The sequence below is a fragment of the Hemitrygon akajei genome, chromosome 1 (assembly GCF_048418815.1).
Source record: "Hemitrygon akajei chromosome 1, sHemAka1.3, whole genome shotgun sequence".
NCBI classification, from domain to species: Eukaryota; Metazoa; Chordata; class Chondrichthyes; order Myliobatiformes; family Dasyatidae; genus Hemitrygon; species Hemitrygon akajei.
In genome coordinates this window covers 137,059,478-137,081,777 of record NC_133124.1, presented here as the reverse complement: position 1 = coordinate 137,081,777, position 22,300 = coordinate 137,059,478, and the positions used below count along the sequence as shown (strand labels likewise).

General features: G+C 40.4%; 1 protein-coding gene across 25 annotated transcripts in view; it reads left to right on the top strand.

Annotated features, from left to right (window-relative positions):
• Positions 1 to 1,542: 1,542 nt before the first annotated feature.
• The window catches only part of lrrfip2 (leucine rich repeat (in FLII) interacting protein 2), a 121,644-nt gene continuing 100,886 nt past the window's right edge, over positions 1,543 to 22,300 (top strand). For 17 of the 25 annotated variants that reach the window (XM_073052331.1, XM_073052233.1, XM_073052226.1 and 14 more), the window contains exons 1-4: positions 1,543 to 1,671; positions 5,410 to 5,591; positions 17,314 to 17,400; positions 19,285 to 19,332. In XM_073052331.1, coding sequence (XP_072908432.1) covers positions 5,502 to 5,591; positions 17,314 to 17,400; positions 19,285 to 19,332 — 225 coding nt within the window. In that variant the 5' untranslated portion in view covers positions 1,543 to 1,671; positions 5,410 to 5,501. The remainder of the gene's footprint in view (positions 1,672 to 5,409; positions 5,592 to 17,313; positions 17,401 to 19,284; positions 19,333 to 22,300) is intronic. The other 8 variants (XM_073052374.1, XM_073052366.1, XM_073052356.1 and 5 more) reach the window with 1 other exon arrangement.

Here is a 22,300-nt window from a genome sequence, read left to right as displayed (position 1 = left end):
CTAGTCCCATTACCCTGTCCTTGGCTCATATTCTTCTAAACCTTTCTTATTCACGTGCCTGTCCGAATTTATTTTATTTTTTATTGTTGTACCTGTTATTTCACCTACCTCCATATTATACTAACCCATCATATTCACCACCATCAGCGTATATTTAAAAATAAATGCATCCTTAACCAAGATCTTTGTAGCTTCTAAAAGTTTTGAAAACAGCACTCGGCAGGTCAGGCACCATCTGTGGAAAGTTAATGCTTCACAGATACTGTATTTCAGTGCAGGACTGTTGGAGCTAAGCGGCATATCAGGTTTTTCCGATGGAAAGTGAAGAAAATGAACCAACATCACAGAACCATAATACACACCTGTTCTAAAAACAGAAAAAAAGTGAGTTATCTAAAATTAGATCATTCAGTACTGAGGCCAGAAAGATGCAACTTTCCCATACCGAATTGATATCCATATTGATAAAAGTTGATACGTTCATCGTCACATAGTTGGTTAAGCAATATTCTACAGAATTAGAATTTCACTTAAATTTTGAACAACAAAAGTAGCGTTTACAGAGAGTTTCAGATTTGAATTAGCCCTACACCATCAGTTTCAAGAACAGTTCCTACTCCTGAACCATTGGGCTCTTGACCCAAAGGGGATAACTGCACTCAACTTCACTCACCTCAACACTGAAATATTCCACAACCAATGGACTCACCTTTAAGGACTCTACAACTTGTGTTCTTGATATTTGTTGCTTATTTATTATTATTTTTCTTTTCTTTTTGTATTTGCTGTTTGTTGTCTTTTGCACATATGGTTGTCTGTGTCGTATGTAGTTTTTCATCAATTCTATTGTGTTTTTTTCCATTTACTGTGAATGCCCAGAAGAAAATGAATCTCAGGTCAGTATATGGTGACATTTATTGAAGTTTGATAAATTTACTTTGAACACCTTAAGCCCTCTTCATTTAAAAAAAATGTTGTGGTCCATATAGAGGCTTGGGATGGACCTAAATTGCTGAGAATCATCGAATTTCACCTACACAACATACACAGATTATGGAGCAACACACACAAAATGCTGGGGTAGCTCAGCAGGTCAGACAGCATCAATGGAGAGGAATAAACAGTCGACATTTCAGGCTGAGACCCTTCATCAGGACTGTCCAAATTAAAGATCAACATTTTATTCCTCTCCATAGATGTTGCCTGACTTGCTGAATTCCTCCAGCATTGTGCGCGTGTGTTACTCTGCATTTCCAGCATCTACAGAATCTCAAGGCTTGTGTGTGTTTGATAATAAATGTGCTTTGAATCTTGAATCTTTGACCTCAGCAGGTCAGACAGCATCTATGCAAATGAATAAACAGTCGACCCTTCATCAGGACTGGAAAGGAAGAGGGAGATGCCAGAATTAGAAAGTGGGAGGAGGGGAAGGACAACCTACAGATTTCTCTTCACTCAAGGACGTTTTCTCAGCTATTCAGAAACAAAAGTAAACGAGCATGCGCGGGAACGGGTACGAGCCGTGGCCGCGGGAGCGGCCGCGTTCTCGGCGCCGGAAGTCGAGTGCGCGCACATAGGGGTGTGAGGGAGGTGACGTCGACTTCGGACGGCCGACTGTCAAAGCAGCGAAGAAAAGAGCACTGGTTGTGGTTCGTGGGCAATGTCCGAGCTGTGAGTGAGCAGTGGGTTCGGGGGAGGATTCACTGAGCTGCCGAGGGCTTGGCCGGCTGTCCTGAGCGGTGGCCGAGGGTGGCCCCTTGATTATTCCGCCCAACGATCGGTGTAGAACTCATCTCCTCCCGGCTTGTCCCTGTGTGGAGCAGGGACAAACCGCACCTCCGCCCCAGGCTGAGCCAACTTGCTGGGCCTGTAATTCTCACCCTGTGTTTGGCTCTTGTCCAAGCAGATTTTTTTTTGCCAAGTGTTTAAATCTGCGGAACAAGTTATGAGGTGGGGTTTCCTTGGAGGCAGATGGTGAGAGGGCGATCATAGAGAGTAGGGATACAGGCTCTTCAGCACAGCTTATCCATGCCCACAGTGTTGCCCTACCAGAGCGACACCCATTTTCCTGCGCTTGGCCCACTTTTCCACTTTATATATCTGCCCATATCTCTAAATGTATTTTAAACCCTGTCATTGTACTTGTCGCTAGCATTACCTCTGACAGCTTGTTCCATATACCCGCCACCCTGTGTGTGGAACAAACTGTCTGTCAGATTCCTTGTAAATCTTTCACCATCAATCTATGTTCTCTCGTCTTATGCTCTCCAGCCTTGGGGGAAAACAGTGAAAATCCACCTTCGTTAAACCCCTCATAATTTTATGAGTCTCTATAAGTCACCCTTCATCTTTCTCCTCTGTACCTCCCTTTGCAACTGGATCCTTGACTTCCTCATCGGGAGCACAGTCAGTGCGGATCGGATATAACATCACTGACAATCACCTCAAAGATGTGTGCTTAGCCGACTGCTCTACTTTCTCTACACCCACGAACTGTGTGGCTAGACATAGCTCAAACTCCATCTATAAATTCGCCGATGACACAACCGCTGTTGGCAGAATTTCAGATGGTGACGAGGAGGTGTATAGGAGTGAGATAGATTAGCTGATTTGAGTGGTGTCACAGCAACAACCTTAACGTCGGTAAGACCAAGGAATTAATTGTAGACAAACCCAACCTATTCACCGTCCTAAACAATTGGAGTACTGGATAGGTTAATATATAATCTAGGTGATACTAGCTTCTGAATTATTTGCTGTCATACTTCATTCCAAGACTACAGAGAGGGCAGGGCTGATGGAGCAGTGAGATGACATTCTCTGTAACTACAGCAATTCTCTTTAACTCCTTGCTGACTGAGTGACTGTGATTACCACTGCATATAAAATTCTCATTTTGGATTTCAGATTTTTTTTTGCAACACAGTTTCTGTATCTCTGTAACCTGTTGCTTGTTTTGTCTTTTGTGCTCTGCCTGACCATGGGCAGCAGGGTATCTCCAGCTCTTGAACCCTTCTATTTTAACGATCCATTCTAATTCCATCCCCAGCCTAAGTTAGGGGGTCTTCTTTCTTGATTCTTCTATTTGATTTGGCTATTTTGCTTCCATTCTACTAACCCTTGTGTGCTTTTTTGGTTTTTGTTTATGGTGTCAAGTCAAGTTTATTGTCATTTAACTATGTAGGCGTATAACGTAAAACAAGACATAGTCTTTCCAAACCAGGGTGTAAAGTACACTTGTCCACAACAACTGGACAATGAGAAATCCATTTTACTATGATGACAATGAGATTGTGCTTGTCTTCATTCAAGTGACTTTATGGTCTGTGCATTTTTTCTGGAATTCAATGAAAATAGGAGCCTCCCAAAGTTACCTGGTAACAAGAGTTGCACGACTTTGACACCCAAAGCAACTGAACTATCAGCTTGGTTTTGCTTTCAGTTTGAGTATGAAAATGGAGTCAGAACACCACTCTGGTCATTGCAGCACTAAAATTATAGAAGATCAATGGAAAAATGTTAGGGCATAAATACTTTAATATTGTAATTTGTTTAGAAGTGAAACTCTCCATCTCTCACCTAGATGGGGTCAGTTGTGCTGTGAGGATTACATTCCTTGACTTCTCTAGTGCCTTTAACACCATCCAGCCCAAGATCTTAAGGCACAAACTAACGGAGATGGGAGTAGACTCTCACATGGTGGATTGGATAGTGGACTACTTGACAGATAGACCTCAGTATGTGCGGTTGGGAGACTGTAGGTCTGACACGGTGGTCAGCAGCACAGGAGCGCCACAGGGAACCGTACTCTCTCCGGTCCTGTTCACCCTGTACACATCAGACTTCCAATATAACTCGGAGTCCTGCCATGTGCAGAAGTTCGCTGATGACACGGCCATAGTGGGGTGTGTCAGGAATGGACAGGAGGAGGAGTATAGGAAACTGATACAGGACTTTGTGATATGGTGCAACTCAAACTACCTGCGTCTCAATATCACCAAGACCAAGGAGATGGTGGTGGACTTTAGGAGATCTAGGCCTCATATGGAGCCAGTGATCATTAATGGAGAATGTGTGGAGCAGGTTAAGACCTACAAGTATCTGGGAGTACAGTTAGACGAGAAGCTAGACTGGACTGCCAACACAGATGCCTTGTGCAGGAAGGCACAGAGTCGACTGTACTTCCTAAGAAGGTTGGCGTCATTCAATGTCTGTAGTGAGATGCTGAAGATGTTCTATAGGTCAGTTGTGGAGAGCGCCCTCTTCTTTGTGGTGGCGTGTTGGGGAGGAAGCATTAAGAAGAGGGACGCCTCACGTCTTAATAAGCTGGTAAGGAAGGCGGGCTCTGTCGTGGGCAAAGTACTGGAGAGTTTAACATCGGTAGCTGAGCGAAGGGCGCTGAGTAGGCTACGGTCAATTATGGAAAACTCTGAACATCCTCTACATAGCACCATCCAGAGACAGAGAAGCAGTTTCAGCGACAGGTTACTATCGATGCAATGCTCCTCAGACAGGATGAAGAGGTCAATACTCCCCAATGCCATTAGGCTTTACAATTCTACCGCCAGGACTTAGAACTTTTTAAAAGCTATTATTAATGCTTTTTGAGATAGTGATTTAGATGCATATCATATTTTTTTTACTGAGTTAAGTATTGTATGTAATTAGTTTTGCTACAACAAGTGTATGGGACATTGGAAAAAAGTTGTATTTCCCCATGGGGATGAATAAAGTATCTATCTATCTATCTATCTAATAGTTTGTTTCATGTAGTATTCAGCTAGATCTTCTATGTACATAGTAACAGACTACAACAAACTCAGAGTGGATCAAAATATTAGCGTACTTATTACTTGTAAGGGGAAGTCTACCTCCATACATTAAGTCGTTGGTAGGAGTTTCAATCTTACTGCTCAAAACAGATCATTCTTTTACATTTATGGAGACCAGTAAGTCTTCCTTCAATTGCATTCCTTTCTTATCTGCATCCTTCTTGAATGAGTCACATTTGTCTTTAATGAGCCCATTTGTCTTTGCGGCTTCCCTCCCTTTCCCCAACAGCTTTGTTCTGTTTTTCTCTGTTGCCATAAAACACACACCCTGCTATAGATTACATGCTTTTAAACTTCCCATCCAAACACATCAACAAACCAGCAAAACACTCTGGGATCACACTGGTTCTATTTTGTCACATTACATTTTGTAAAAGTTTTAGGTTCATAAAGACTTCAGAATTTCAGACATATTTCTGCAGTTGACAAGTAAAACCATTGTACTAAACCATAGGATGTGTATCTTAATTCATGAATTTGAACACATTTGTAAATTTTGCATTTTAAATTTATAATTTGTATGCAAGTTCAGGATGTGCAAGAGAGAAAAAAATTATGGCTTATTTTCCCTTTACAGCACAACCATAGAAGGGAGCACCTGTTCAAATTATATTTGGTTCTGCAGTCCTGAATATTCTAGAAGACATTGGATTTAATCATTTGGAGAAAATGGGGACACCAGGTGCTGGAAGAAAACGGACACCTATCAAAGATAGGTTCTCAGCGGAAGATGAAGCACTGAGCCATATTGCCAGAGAGGTAGGTTGTTCAAAGATCATTTTGTTACATTTCTAATCTGGTTATGATGCTGGATGTGCATCGGTAATCTAGCATATTATTTTACAAAACCAAGAGTAAGATTGAATCTTGACTTCAAAGGTTTAAGTTTTTCTTCATATCTGGTGTGCAACACATTTTTGTCATTGGAAGGCAATGCTGTGATCTTTTGGCATTCCTGGGCAATCTGAGTAAATGTTTATAAAACCAGAAGCTTTCCTTATACAGGTGTCCCTCGTTTTTCAGACGTTCGCTTTACGTCAACTTGCTGTTACGAAAGACCTACATTAGTTACCTGTTTTCGCTAACAGAAGGTGTTTTCACTGTTAGGAAAAAAGGCAGCGTGCACCGAGCTGCCAAGCTCCTCCCATGGAAATGCATTCTAGCCAGCATTGCTTAAACACATGCCTGTGAGCATCTGTGCTTTATGTCAATTTATTTTGTGCATCTGTTAGCAAGTTGAGTTCTAAGGTATCGGAAAAGCCTAAAAGAGCGCGTATAGGGGTTACAGTTAGCGTAAAACTGGACATAATTAAGCGTTTCGATCGTGTTGAACAAAGTAAGGATATAGTGACTAAGGTCACTTTGGCTAAGGGTTTGTGGAAGTTGACAAAGATGATGTTGAAGAGGTTTTGGCATCCCATGACCAAGAACTGAGAGATGAAGAGCTGATGAAGAGGAAAGGATAACAATTGAAACTGAACGCAGTAGCAAACGGCCAGAAAGTGAAATCGTCCAGGAACTGAACGGGAAGCAATTGCGTGAGATTTTCGCTGCGATTGACAATGCTGCAATGATTGCAGAAAAGTATCACTTTAATTTCCCGGCTTCATAGGAACGCTGTACCTTCAAATAGCGGGGGAAACCTGTACATGTCCTTTCATAAATTTTAATGGTATTTATATTTTATTTATAAAGAGTTATACCTATTGTTTTCAAGTGTCCCAACCATGTGAAGTTAACATAGGAAATTGGAGTAGGCCTTCTGTGAGCATGCTGCATGCACCATTCAATACGATTGTGACTGATCATCAAAGTTTACTTTCTTCCCACATCCCTTGAGGATTTTACCCTTAAGAATTTAATTCAATTCATTGTTCATAGTTAATGGTTTGGTATCAAATCCCTTCTGTGGTTAAAAAAAATCATTTGTTTGAAGAAAATTATCATCTGTTGTCCTGTCCATGCGGTCAAAGCTGAATCTGTTGAGCTGGAGTGCTTGGGGTGAGTCACGTCTCTGTGAAGCAAAGTCATGTAATCTTGCTCTGAGGTCTTCATCTGTATTTTCCAGCAACTTTACATTAGCTAGGGGTTCATCTTGGAGTAGTGGGTAGGGACCTGTGTTTCAATTTTATCTGGATCCAGAGTGGCAATCACTTTTTCTGAGAAAATTAAGATGTTCCCCAAGCCTCCAGCTGCTACACTTACTTGCTGGGTGGCTTGCCAATTGTGAAGATCATAGTTTTTAAAAAAGTGACTTGAAACAATGTTGGTTATTGGAGTGCCCATGGTTACAGATTTCAGTTGTAGTACTTCTGAATGGGAATATTAGCTGATTCTCTTGGATGCTGCACAAAAAAAGACACTGCTGTCTGGCACAATATTTAGATTAGAATTACAGATAAGTGTGAGGTAATGTATGTCGGAAAATCAAACCAGCAAAGGACTTGTACTATGAATTGTATGGCATGGGCTGAATGCATGAAATGGAACCCTGGTCAGAGGTTGGCTGGAAGAGCCAGTATCCATTGCTCTGTGATCTGCTGTGGGGCTGGTTCCAATTCCCAACAACTTGAGCTTTTGGTTGAGACATTGTCCTGGATACTTCTAATGCCTACAAAATTGAGGTTGGTCAGGTGTATCTTAATGTTATGAATGCCATGCTCTTTATTTTCCAATTTTGCTGAACTGGAGATTAGCCAATGTTGTTCCTTCATTGAAGAAGGGAAATGGGGATAATCCAGGGAATGACAGGTCAGTAAACCTAACACAAGTGGTAGAGAAGTTATTGCAGAGTTCTTAGGGATAGGATTTATGTGTATTTGCAAAAATTTAGCCTGGTTAGGGACAGTCAGCATAGCTTTGTGCAGGGCAAGTCTTGTCTTACAATCTTGATTGAGTTTTTTGTGAAGGTGACAAAGGTGATTGAGAGTAGTGTAGTGTATTTTGTCTATGTGGATTTTAGTAAGGCTGTGACAAAGCCCCACTTGGCAGACTGTGTGAGTGTTGCACTTTGGAACATGGTAAACTGTTAATGTTCAGAGGAATCTTAGGGTCTGAGTCTGTAGCTCTCTGAAAGTGGCTACACAAGTTGATAAGGTGGTAAAAAAGGTAAAGGCATGCTTGCCTTTATTGGTTGAAGAACTGAGTTAAAGAGTCAGGAAGTTATGTTGTAGTCCTCATTGCTCCATTATGGAAAGACAGGTGGTGGATACAGAATTCAAAGTTTTATTTTTGAATGCATGCAGTGTACAAAATAAGGTAGGTTATCTTATAGCTTGGTTAGAAATCAGCAGGTATGATATTGTGTCATCACCAAGTCATAGTCGAAAGGAGGTCACAGTTGGGAGCTTAACATCAAAAAGTCAGGCAGGAGGGCAGAGTGGAGTGGCATTGTTGGTTTAAAAAAAAGTGAATCAAATCCTTAGAAGTGACATAGGACCATAAGATAAGACCAGAAGACAGAGAAGCAGAATCAGGCCACTTGGTCCAACAAGTGTCTGCCACCATTCCATCATGGCTGATTTATTATCCTTTACAACCCTATCCTCCCACCTTCTCCCCATAACCTTTGACCCCCTGACTAATCAATAATCGATCAACCCCCCTCCCCCCCTTTAAGTATTTTCACTGACTTGGCTTATCCAGCTGTCTATGGCAATGAATTCCACAGATTCACCACCCTCTGGCTAAAGAAATTCCTCCTCATCTAAATGGGTATCCCTCTTCTGAGGCTGTGCCCTCTGGTCCTAGACTCGTCCACTATAGAAAATATTCTCTCCACATCCACTCTATCTAGGCCACACATACCACTAAAAAAAGTCTTGTGGTTGGATGAGACTAAAGTGGAACTTTTTGGCGTCAACTTTTAAGCTAATACTGCGCATAAATAATAAACCTAATACTGCGCATCAGCCCAATATCACCAGCCCTACTGTAAAATATGGTGGAGGTAGCGTCATTCTATGGGGATGTTTTTCAGCAACAGGGTTTGGAAATCTGTTCAGGATTGATGGGAAGGTGAAAGATCCTGGATAAAAACCTGCTAGCCAATGCCAGGAAGCTTAAATTGGGGAGGAAGTTCATCTTTCAGCAAGGCAATGACCCAGAGCACAATGCCAGAGCAACTATGGAGTGTCTGCAAATAAAGAAAATTAATGTCCTTGAGTGGCCCTGTCAGTCTGGACCTTAACTCGATCAAACATCTCTGGCAAGACCTCAAAATCGCTGTCCACTGCCCCTTCCCAACTAACTTGCCACAGCTTGAGCAACTTTGCAAGGACAAATGGACAGGTCTTGCTCTACCATGTTGTGCAAAGCTAATAGAGGCTTATTCAAAAAGACTGCTGGCTGTCACAAACAAGTGAAAATCTGCAGATGCTGGAAATCCAAGCAACACACACAAAATGCTGGAGGAACTCAGAAGGCCAAGCAGCATCTATGGAAAAAAGTAAACAATCGATGTTTCGGGCCAAGACACTTCATCAGGACTTCTGGCTGTAATAGCTGTGAGAGATGGTTCAACTAAGTGAAAGTTAGTCCCTAGGTTGTGGGAACATTTCAGTGATGGGCCAAGTGAAGTTGAGTGAAGTTACCTCCTCTGATTTTAGAGCCTGTTGGTTCAGGAGTAATAAGTGTTCCTAACCTGGTGATCTGAGTCCTGAGGCTTTGGAATGTGTTTAGCTACACAGTCATAAGCGTAAAGTGAGTAGGGCAGGGGGTTAAGTACATAGCCTTGTGGAGTACCTGTGCTGGTGTAGATTGTGGAGGTGATATTGTTGCCAATCCAAATTGACTGGGGTCTGTAAGTGAGGAAATCGAGGATCCAATTGCACAATGAAGTTTTGAGGCCAAGGTCTTGAAGCTTATTGATTAGTTTTGAGGGGATGATAATATAGAATGCTGAGCTGTGGTTGATAAAGAGCATCCTAATGCATGTGTCTTTGCTGTCCAGATGTTCCAAGATTGAGTGAAGAGCCAAAGAAAGGGCATCTGCTGTGTACCTGTTGTGCCAGTTGGCAAACTAGAGCAGATCCAACTAATTTCTCAGTCGGGAGTTAATGTGCTTCATCACCAACCTCTCAAAATATTTCATCACTGAGGATATAAATGCTACTGGACAATAGTCATTGAGGCAGGTTACCACATTCTTCTTAGGCACCAGTATAAAGATAAAGTCTGCTTGGAGCAGGGGGTACCTCAGACTGCCAATGCGAGATGTTGAAGATCTCAGTGGACACTCCATCCAGTTGATCAGCACTGCTTTTAGAACTTGCTCTAGTACCCCATCTGGGCTGGATGGTTTCTGTGGGTTCACCCTCTTGAAGGATGCTCTCACTTTGGCTTTAGAGATTGAAATCACAGGATCCTCAGGGACTGTGGGAGTTTGTGATAATTCCTCCATGTTTTGATGGTCAAAGTGAATATAGAAGGCATTTAACTCATCTGGAAGCGAAGCTCTTTTGTCACCTATGTCGCTGGATTTCACTTTGTAAGACATTATAGCATGCTAGCCCTGCCAAAACTGTGGTGAATCTTTGAATGATTCAAATTTCATCTGGAATTGCCACTTCACCCATGAAATGGCTTTCTAGCGATTGTACCTGGACTTCTTGTAATTTTCTTGCTTGGCAAACTTGAATGCCTCTGATCTGGCCTGTAGCAGATTGTAGATCTTATAGCTCATACAGGACTTCTGATTGGGGAAGACTGAATAATTTTGTGGGGACAATCTTGCCTGCAGCTGTTTTTATAAAGTCTGTGACAATCGTGGTGTACAGGTGAGTCCTTGAACACAGCCCTGTCCACCAATTTGAAGCAATCGTATCACCACTTCTCTGCTTCCCATGACCATCTTTTTGTGGTCCTGATCTTTAGAGTCTTGCTGTTTAGCCTCTGCCTGTATGCAGGTAGAAGTAATCCAGAAATTACTACTTAGTTGATGTACTACTTATTAGTTTATTTAATACTTATTAATCTCTTTCCAAACTCTTTAAAATCTGCTGACAGGAATCCAGTCAGTTTTATACCTATATTGTGGGTACTTGTGTGGACCGTGACCTATTTCTTCTATTCCTTGCACATAGATCATTAAGTTCAGTAATCTGGAGGTGAACTCCAGCTGATGATACTTTCTTCAGATATGTGAGTTTTCAGTTTGTGGCTCTAAACCTATCTAAATGGTGGTACTTGTATCCTATGGTCGCTAAAAGCCTTTCACCATCATCATGCATATTCTAGGGTTACCCCTTCCTTTCTGTCTTGTGTTGCAATACCTCCATATCTTCTGAGAATTGTAAACTCATCAAATTCAAAGGCAGCAGCTTCCTTTGTGGCTAGCAGAGCTACTGCCTCACAGGGTGAGTTTGGTTCAATCCTGAACTTGGATGCCATCTGTGTGGAGTTTGCACATTCTTCTTGTGACTATGGGTTTTCTCCGGCTGCTCTGGTTTCCTCCCACATCGCATGTGAATTCTTGTTAATAGACTAATTGTACTTAGTGTGTAGATGAGTGGTAGAATATTGAGGGGAGTTGATGAGAATGTAGGGAGAATTTTAAAAAAGGATTAATGTAGGATTAGTGTGAATGGGTGGTTGATAGAGCAGACGGTTGACAGTTGAAGGATCTGTTCCTGAGCTATTTTATTATATTTATCACTTGTATTTTGAAATATACCATGAAATGTGTAATTTGTGATGTTTTAGAGGCAGCCACGCATTCCAACACTAACAAAGCATGTGTACCGATGCCACAGAACACCACAAATAGCAGCAACAAAACAAGATAACAACAGCAGAACAAGCGCCTTTCCCATCCTTCCACATATACCCAGACAGGTCTCCAACCCCAGATAATCCCCCAGCCTCCAGTCCTTGTCCCTAATTCTGTGACTCAGTTACTGGATCTCCAGCTTCGGACTTCACCCCAGGATGCTGATCAACCTCTGGACTTGCATGAACCTTCCATCTGGGGTGCATGGGCTCTCATGATTCCTTCTGTGCCTGGGACTTCTAACCAGAGACTGGTCTCTGACCTAAGATCACTGGTTTCCTTAGTGCATGTACTCTTGCATCACTGACATTTGAACATGGAAATGACCTGGACTTGAACTCCTGCCCAGACGCTTCATTTACTACCCTGACTTCTAATCCCCAATTATCCCTCTCTCCAAGTCCCCCCTCTGGGCCCAAATGACCAAATATCTATAATGGACACCTTTGATTCTCTTCCTAATTTGAGGTGAGTGATATCCTGTCATGGTTGCTTTTTCAATTTTATTTCTACCAGCCTTCCAAATACGTATTCTCATGTACTTTAATCCCATTTAAATTACTAGTCTTGTTTATTGTTATATAATTTGCTTATTTTGTTCAGACTAATGCAGAATATTCATTCTGTTTTGCACAAGGGATCAGATTTTTTGCTTGATAATTTACCTTGCCTTTCTATTCACCTAATATTTTATGTTTTACATGTTGACATAAAGCTTTGGATTCTGTTTTGTGATAGCACTAATATACCTTGATCTTTTTTTTTTGACATTCTCCTCATTGGGATTCTTCATTTAGATAGTTTTTTTGTGTTCCCAACTCATTCAACATTTTCTGTTTGTCTGTGAACTTAATGTAGTTTAAAAGTGGAATGATGCAATTGAAAATTCAAATGTGTGGATTGCACAAGTTTGTCCATTTTATTAAGTTCCTCATCTAATTCCTGTTCAGTCAATTTTGTACCACTGATGACAAAATCTGCCATGAAAATGGGTTAAAATAACAAATGTAGTTAGTTTACATTTTAACTTAAAATATTTCATTCATATATTCTGGCTGTTCCCCTCGCAAACAAATATACCGCTTTTGGGTACGGTAGTGGAGGATGGCCTCTCAGGAAAAAATGAAAACATTAGCCAGATCATTGGCACCAGGTTTGGCTCTGATACAGAGCAGGAGATGGTGGAGATGAGGAGAACTATAGTGGTTGGAGACTTGATAGCCAGGGGAAAATATGGAAATACTTGGGTGCGAATGAGACTACATGATGGTATGTTGCCTCCCAAGTACAAGGGCCAAGTTTGCAGTTTCAAGGCAGAGGGTGAGGAGATAGAGATCACTGTCCACATTGGTAACATTGGTATAGGAAAAGAAGGATTATAATCTCTGGTTTACTGATGTGTTTATGAGGGTAGGAATTAGAAGATTAGGGAGATGAATCTGTATCTGAGGAACTGGTGTAAGAGTAAGGGACATTTTGGACAGTTGGGATCTCTTCTGGGGCAGAGGTAAACTGTACAAGAGGAATGGGTTACACCTGAACTAAAGGGGTCCATTTTCCTGGTGGGAAGACTTGCAGGTGCTAGTCTTTAAGTGGATGGGGCCCAAAGTTTAGTGTGGCAGATAAAAAAGTTGAAGCAGATAAAGCAAGCGTGTTTAGTAGGCAGATCAGGTAGGAGCAGGAAGGGGAGTCTGGAAGCTTGGAAAGGCTTAAGTGCATTTATTTTATTGCATGAAGCATGACAGGTAAGGCAGATGGCATAGGTGTGTTATAGCTATCACAGAAACATGGTTAAAGGCTGGGCAGGACTAACAATCCAGTGTTCTGGACTACAGCTGCCTTGGGTATATGGTCATGGTGGGGGTAAGGGAAAAAGAGAATTGTTTTTTTCAATTAGGGAGAATGCCAGTAACTAAGAGAGAATATATCTTGGAAATTATAAGGGTGGAAATTAGAAATAAGAAGGGAGTGATCTTTTTAATGGGCTTGTACAATAGTTCGCAGGAATTAGAGGGAGATTGCAAATAATTGTAAAAACAATATATTTGTAATAGCAAATGATTTTAACTTCCCTGCAATTAACTGGGGCAGCCATAGCGCTAGGGCCTGGATGGATCCAGGAAACATTTCGTAGGCAATATGTAGTTGACCCTACGAGAGATGGGGCAACACTGGATTTCTTTTTGGGAAATGAAGCGGGTCTGAAGTGTCAGTGGGAGAGCATTTTGGGACCCATGTCTATATCATGATAGATGAAGCTGGAGATGGAAAATGGGGTAAGGCCAATTTTGATGGAATTAAATGGGAGCTTGCAAAAATTGATCAGGAGAGGCGGTTTGTAGGTAAATGAGTGCCTGACAAGTAGAAGGCTCTTAGCACTGATAGGAAGAGTTCAGGAACAACATGTTCTTTGAGAGTGAAGGGCAAGGCTGGCAGAGTTATGAGATTCAGATTCAGGAAGGACATTAAAGTTCTGGTCAGGGAAAAGGAGACATATGCCAGGTACAGAGAGCTGGGATCAGAAGTATTCCTTTGAGGAGTATAAAGGATGTAGGGGTATTGGGGGAGCAAAAAGTGACACGAGAGTACTTTGGTAGGTTTATTAAGAGCAAAATGGTAACCTGGGAGAGAATAGGGCCCCTTAAGGATCAATGTTTGTCTCTGTGGAAGTACAGGAGATGAATTTTTGAATGTTTCTTGTCTGAATTTACCATGAAGTATATGATCATGGAAGCTGGTAATTCTGGGAAGAGTATGTATCCACATACAAAAGAATTGGTAGTCTTGAAGTATACAAAGTTAGATAAATCCCTGGGGTCTGACCAAGTGTATCCGAGGATACTGTGTTTACTGTGTTAAGGTAGGGAAGAAATTGTTAAGCCCTTTGCCGAGATACTTGTATTGTCATTAGCCACGAATAAGCTACCAAAGAGTGGCTAATGCTGTGCCATTATTTAAAAATAGACTGCAAAGGTGAATCAATGAACTACAGGCTGGTCTGCCTAATATCAGAAATGGCTAAGTTTCTGGAGGAGATCCTGAGGGACAGAATCCACCTGCATTTGGAAAGGCTTGGACTCATTATCCATGGTCAGCATGGCTTTATTCATGGGGAAATTGTGAGTTTTTGGATGAGGTGACCTAGAGGGTTGATCTGGAAAGTTGTATTAAATGAGATCCATGATGTGCATGCCAGTTGGAGACAGAATTGACTTGGTGGAAAGAGTCAGAGATTGGTTGAGGAAAGTTGTTTTTCAGACTGGAGGCCTGTGACCAGTGTCCTGCAGTGATCATTGCTGTGTGCCCTATGTGTCAGATATATCTATGATTTGGATAAGAATAGAGTTGGGATGGTTTGTAAATTTGCGGATGACAGCAAAATTAGTGATAGAGTGGACGGTGAAGAAACTTGTCTAAGATTACAACAGGATCTTGAAATTAATTCTGGCAAGAGAATAGTGTTGCATTTTGGAAAGACAAACCAGGGCAGAAGTTAGGCAATAAATAGCAGAACCCTGAGGAGTGTTGTATAACAGAGATCTATAGGTACAAGGGCATAGTTGCTTAACAGTGTCGAGATAAGTAGACAGTAATAAATGATTCACGCACCTCTTATATATTTGAAGCTTAAATTGAGAATCGTGTTGAATCTTAGAATTGAAGAACTGTTTTCCTTGTGACTATGTTGTGATGATAATGGTAGTTAAACAGTGGACAATCTATTCCTTGGAAAGTTTTTTGCAAAGTTACATTTGTGTGAAGAATTGTTTAATTTTAGGTCAATTTTGAGTATTTTTAAATTACTCGTGTTAAAATTGTTTACAAATCTTGGATTAGGTAAACTAAGGCCATGGTAGTTTTCAGGAGCATTCTTAATCAACAACCTGGTAAAGGATATTTTTATATAGATATTGTACTTAACAATAAGGTCACGATAGACATGCTTACCACCATCTGCAATAAGATCTGGCAGACACGTGAATGGCCGATGCCTTGGACTCAGTTGCTGATCATTGTGCTTCCCAAGAAAGGCAATCTCCAACTTTGCCAGAATTACCGTACCATCAGTCTGATCAGCCATGTAAGCAAGGTAATGCTCAGATTCATCTTGAACAGACTGAGACCTCAGGCAGAAGACATCATTGCCGAGGTACAAGCAGGCTTCCGTAAGGGCAGAAGCACCTCCGAGCAGATTTTCAACCTCCACACCCTCTGAGAAACGTCTTCAGCACCAGAGAGAGTTCTACCACGTCTTCATAGACTTCAAGAAGGCGTTTGACAGAGTCTGGCATGATGTCTTATGGGTCACTATGAAGAAAGTCAACATGGGGCAGAAGCTAATTCATACAATCCATCAGCTTTACACCAAGGCAACCAGTGCAGTATTTGCTCAAGGCACCATCGGGGAGTGGTTCCATACCTCAATAGGAGTCCGTCAGGGCTGCCTCCTCTCCCCCATTCTCTTCAACATCTTCCTGGAATGGATCATGAGTGTTGCCCTTGAAGATCATGTGGGCACAGTCAGCATTGGAGGGAGGAACATCACAAACCTAAGATTTGCTGATGACATTGAAAAGAGGACAAACTGGTTAACCTGGTCAGCCATCTTGACAGAGCCTCTACAAAGTTTGGAATGGAAGTAAGTGCCGAGAAAACCAAGCTAATGGCAAATGCCTATGATGCCATCACAGCAGACATCTCAGTCCATGGTCAGAAACTTGAAACAGTGCAACAGTTCAAATACCTGGGGGAAATCATCAGTGATGAAGGATCAAGACCAGACGTCCTGGCAAGAACCGCACAGACAATGACTGCACTATCCAAACTCAAGACAATATGGAAGGACAGCAACATCACCATGAAATACAAGGTCAGATTCCTGTGTGCATTGGTATTCTCCATCTTCCTGTACGCATGCGAGACATGGACCCTCACAGCAGAGCTACAGAGAAAGATACAGGCATTGGAAATGAGATGCTATCGCAACATCTTGGGCATCTCATACTTGGACCACATCACAAACGAACAGGTCTGCAAGACCATCCAGCACCACATTGGCCCCCAAGAAGACCTTCTCACAATGGTGAAGAAAAGAAAGCTGAGATGGTAAAAAGGAACTGTGGAGGGGAAAAGAAGGAGAGGCAGACAGAGGAAAAGATGAACGGACAACATTAAAGAACGGACAGGGAAAACATTTGCAGTGACCCAGGCCCTGGCACACAATCGTGACAGTTGGAACAGGCTGGTGCAAAGTTTGTCATGACGGTGCCCCGACGACTCCACCAGGAGTTAAGGGCGTAATAATAAGAAAAAGAAGACTTAACTATTTCTTCATACTTTGAATCTTTTAAAAATTCATTTGTGTTAAGGGTAAATTGCCTTTAATTTTCAATTAATTGTATTTCTGTGCATGGTTGAAAGAGCTAAATATAATTTATATTTTGAAATGCTATTTTGGCTGATGCTTCAGCTGCTGGAAACTTTGGAATTGATGCTGGACAGGAATCATTGAAAGAGGACTGCAAGGTTTTTGTGGATTTCTTTGTTCATTTCCCTTTTACTACAAACATTTGGCTTTCATTACACTAATAACCTATTGCTCTTATATCTTCATGGAGCTACCTTATTCTAACTATGCATTTCACTGTATATTTTAATGTACGTGTGACATGTAATGGTCATCAATCAATCAATTTTCTTTACTTTTTGTAGGCAGAGGCCAGGCTTGCAGCCAAACGTGCAGCCCGAGCAGAGGCAAGAGATATTCGTATGAAAGAACTGGAGCGGCAGCAGAAGGAGGTATGGGAAGGCATGGTTTCTGAGTGCCTGAAGAAAGTAAGGTGCAGTGAGTAATGAAAATTGGTATGGTCATCTGCCAGGTACTTCAGAAGAATTAAAGCAACAGTGTTGTGAAATTGAGAAGATTGTAAGACATTGTTTAAATCATATTTGCAAGTTGGGACACGTAAGTTAGCTTGGTTCTGAATGAGATGCAGGAAGAAATACCTTCTTTCATGCCTGCACCACATTTTCTAGTCATTTTGAATTTTGTGGCAGTGCTTATTGCCACCCAAGGAACCCCTAGTCAATGTTGGTACGTTCCTTCTTTGATCTGCTGTAAACCGTATTGTATGAAAGCTTGTACACAGAAGACATTGCATATGGGTAGCCCTAGCCTCAGCCAGGAAAAAGAGATATTTTTGATGGTACATTGTTTGTGAATCATTCATCCCAAGTGTTTTTGTGGAGAACTGCAATACATGGTGTATGGGTCTTTGAGTGACATGCTGACCTAATTTTCCATTTGCAACTTATAAATATTAAGTGTTTTGAACAGTTGATTCAAACTGCTTCTGAATTTCTTGATATCTTCCATTCAATTAGATATTTATCTTTCATTTATGTTCCTTTTTTCATGGTATTCTTTTTGGCTGACTTGCAAACATCAAATTAAATGTTTTTTAAATGTAATTATGTTTATGGATGCACTTAAGTAAACAAATTATTTAGCAATATTCTTACATTTTATAATTATTTAGTATCTATTATTATGCCAGTCCTTGAATGAGGTGTTTAGTTTTTAAAAGAAAGGTTGTTGGAATGTTTTTCAAAATTGCTGTGTCTAGAAGTATTGGTTTTAAAAGTTCGTGCAGAATCATTCAGAAGACAAATGTTGCATTGGCAAATTTCAAGGGTTAAGGAGTACATAGGAGAGGATATTTTATGTTAGTTGTACAGAGCCTTAGCTAGATCTGCTGAATGTCGATGGGTACTGCATTTCAGGAAGGCTATCTGAGTCTTGGTGGGAGGGTGTACAGCATGCGTTCACCGGAATCGTATCAGGATCCGAAAGGACAATAGTATTTCTTGTATAAATTGTGATAGACACAGACACAGCTTTGTAGAGAAGTCAAGCATATTTTGCTCAGACAAACTATAATATGTACTCCTCCACATTACTCTTTTTAAACTGTTGTGATCGTATTTCATTGTGTATGGAACATTATCAGAATATGGAGCATATATATCTCAAAGGTTTAATAGTCTAATAAGTAATTACATGGTCAGATTGATGAATTAAATGATGTTTTCCTTATTTGTCTTGTAAACGTACAAAAATGACTCAATCAATCTGAGTTTAGTATTATAGCTGAGCCTCAGAAAATTGTAGCTGTAAGAATGGCAAACTTTTGAATTTTTTGCCAAACCATTCTGTTCAGCCAACAAATCTTCAGGGCATGTGCTAAATATAATTATGTAACTGTGCATACATCAGGTTTTAACAGAGTTGTGGCACTTGTTCATTTGAGCTATGTGAGATACTTGGTACATTTATTTGAAATATTGGAAAATGGGGTGGTGGACTTGCCCTTTTGTCAGTACGCAAGTCTTTAACAATTCCATAATAAAGTAATAGCCCACTAAGTGACTTGTATAGATTCTGAAACTACTTGTGATGACTTGATCTTCAATATCTTAAAGCAAAATTGAGTAGGAAAAGCATGAAAATTTGAGTTCTCGGGATGTTCTAGCACTGCTTACTAAACACAAACTAAAGTTGGAACATGTGCCCAATCACAACTGGAACTTGCTTTTCCATCATGTATCAGTAGTGCTGTGATCTGTCAATGTTTCCTTTTCCTCTCTCAAATAATTTTTTTTTCTTTTAACTTCTTTGTGTAGATTTATCATTCATCTGACAGAAAATGGGGAGAAATTCACCAGTGGATGGTATAAAGCCTGGTGTTGGTTGTTACTGTGCAGTGGTGGCTGATGTTTAACTTACTAACAAATACAATTTGAGTGCATTTGTTTACTTGGAATGATCTGAATTAACAGTTTTATTTTAGGTTTCAGTCTAATAAATGCTAATGCATGTAGGATATATAATTTATATATTACAATTTGAGTGCCACAAATAAATGAAAATAAATTCAAAATTTGAATGTACTCTTCTGATTGAGCCCTGCCTCATTTATTTTAAATACTTGTTCAGGAGACACCTTCCTCAACAATTAGTTTCAATTTCTTGAGAAAATAATTTACTGTCACAGTATATTCACTTATGTACCCCTGCAGGATGAATAACATGCTAGTTTTCACATGTCTTGAAACATTCGAATCCACTGTGGCTGTCACTGAAAATATCAACATTTTCAAGATGGTTCCAAATAGTTTTAAGGATCTAAGCTCCTCTGAGGATTGATCCTGCGTTGGATTCCTTCAATAGGCTAAAAATGACCTAGCACCCTCCTGGATCAAAAATTAACTCGGACTTGAGCTTTTAATTCTGGTCTTTTAACAACATGCTTTCCGCTGGTTTTGTTACCTTCATTATAACTTTTCCACCCTTAGTAACGCAATATACTTCCGGGGTTAATGCTTACAGCACTACCCTTTAATTTGCTACATTTTAAAGATTTTTTTTACATTGTTGTTGCTATGAGATTTAATGAATGGCTGATGACCATCAAGTGAACAAATTTTCACTTGTATTAACAAAGTCTTAACTTGATTTTAGTGCCAAGAGCTGGCAATTATTTCTTGGAGGAGGAGCAATCTTAGGGACTACTTGGGTATTTTGAATCTTAGTAACAAGCAGAGCTCTGCAACCTTGATGAAGACATATTATGGTTGGATAGGTTGGCATATTTTTGCTAGAGTAAGGCAAGGCTTACAATGTGTACCCCAAAGACTCAATGGTATTAAAATGAAATCTCATGACTCAGGCTCCTGCACATTATACACCTGTGGCAAGTTTGGGAAGGGATTGGAAGTCTGATGCTCTGCTGTGAATGTTCTTAATACTTTTTAGTACTTGAGCATGTATCACTGAAATATACTCAGTGGCTACTTTATTAGATACCACTTGTACTTAATTAAAGTGGTCACTGAGTGCATGTTTGTGGTCTTCAGCTGCTGTAGTCTATTTACTTCCAGGTTTGACGTGTTGTGTGGAATAGAACATAGAAAGAAGTAAGGGACCTTCATAAAGCATTGGTCAGACCACAGTTGGAGTATTGTGAGCAGTTTATGGCTCCGTATCTAAGAAAGGATGCCCTGGCATTGGAGAGGGTCCAGAGGAGGTTTATGCAGATGATTCCAGGAATAAAAGGGTTAATGTTTAATGTCTCTGGGCCTGCTTAGATAGAGTAGTCTTGGAGAATATGTTTCCAACATTGGGGGAGTCTAGAATCAGAGGGTACTGCCTCAAAATAGGAGGAGCTCCATTTAGAACAGAGATGAGGAGAGATTTCTTTAGCCAGAAGGTGCTGAATCAGTATAATTCTTTCCCACAGGAGGCCAATTCATTAACTATATTTAAAGTGGTGGTTGCTAGGTTCGTAATTTGTAAGGGCATTAGTGGTTATGGAGAGAAGGCAGGAAAATACAGTTGGGAGAGAAAATAAACTAGCCTTGATTGAATGGTGGACAGAGTCTTAATTCTGCTTCTATAACTTAAGGACCTTTTGGTCTAAATCAGCTCAGTTCTATTTAGTCTCTTGCAACTTTATGCATGTTTATGTTTTACTTTAGTTAGTAATCATATATCCTTTATCTTTTTAAATGACATTTCTATTTTATATTTTATTTTTCACAATTCTCATTTGCATTAATATGATTGCATGTATCTTAAACCACATTTTTCTGATCAATTTTAATTTCATTTGAAGGAATTCAAACTTTGTTTCATTTCCTTTTCTTCTTGAGGTATTGTTCAAAGTTCAAAGCAAGTTTAAGTGTATGTCACCATACATGAGATTCATTTTCTTGCAGACATTCAGTCAAACAAAAATACAATAGAGGCAATAAAAAGCTACACATAAACACTGACAACCAACCAATGAGTAAAAGAAGACAAATTGTGCAAATTAAAAACATAATAATAATAAATAAATGGGTAAATAAATAATACTGAAAATGTGAGCTGTAGAGTCCTTGAAAGTTAGTCCATAAGGTGTGGAATCAGTTCAGAGTTGAGATGAGTGAAGTTATCCATACTGGTTTAGGATTGGAAGGGTAGCTGAGGAGGAATTTATTTAGCCAGAGTGTGTTGAATCTGTGTAATTCTTTGCCACAGGAGGCTAATTAATTAGGTATATTTAAAGTTAGTGGTTCCCAACCTGTGGTCCATGGACCTCTCAATAAAGCTCTATGGCATAAAAAAGGTAGGGAACCCCTGATTAAACTGGTGGTTATTTGGTTCATGATTAGTAAGATCTAATTACCAATTAGCCCTTACAAATGGTGGTGTGGGACCTCAAGCTCCTTTACCTCCTGTCTGATGATGGTAGCACGAAGGGAGCATAGCTTGGATATTGGGGGGGGGGGGGGGGGGGGGGGGGGGGGGGGGGGGGGGGGGTCCTTGATAATGGATGCTGCTTTCCTTGTAGATGTATTGATTGGTGGGTTTAGACTTTACCTACACTTGCTTCTCTTAAAATGTTTCCTCTTTCCAATTAGTTTTTGATACTGAATCCACCTGTATCAGATTGAACTTATTTCCTCATGTTGGAGCATACTTCAATTTGCTGCGCATTATTCCAATAATTGATCCATTACTGCATCACTGCTTCCTTCCTGGTAGTCTTTGGACAGATGCTACTGATCTGCTGAGTATCCCCATTATTTTGTGTTTTATTTCTGCTACATTGTTCAAAGTAAATTTATTATCAAAGTATATATATGTCACCATAAA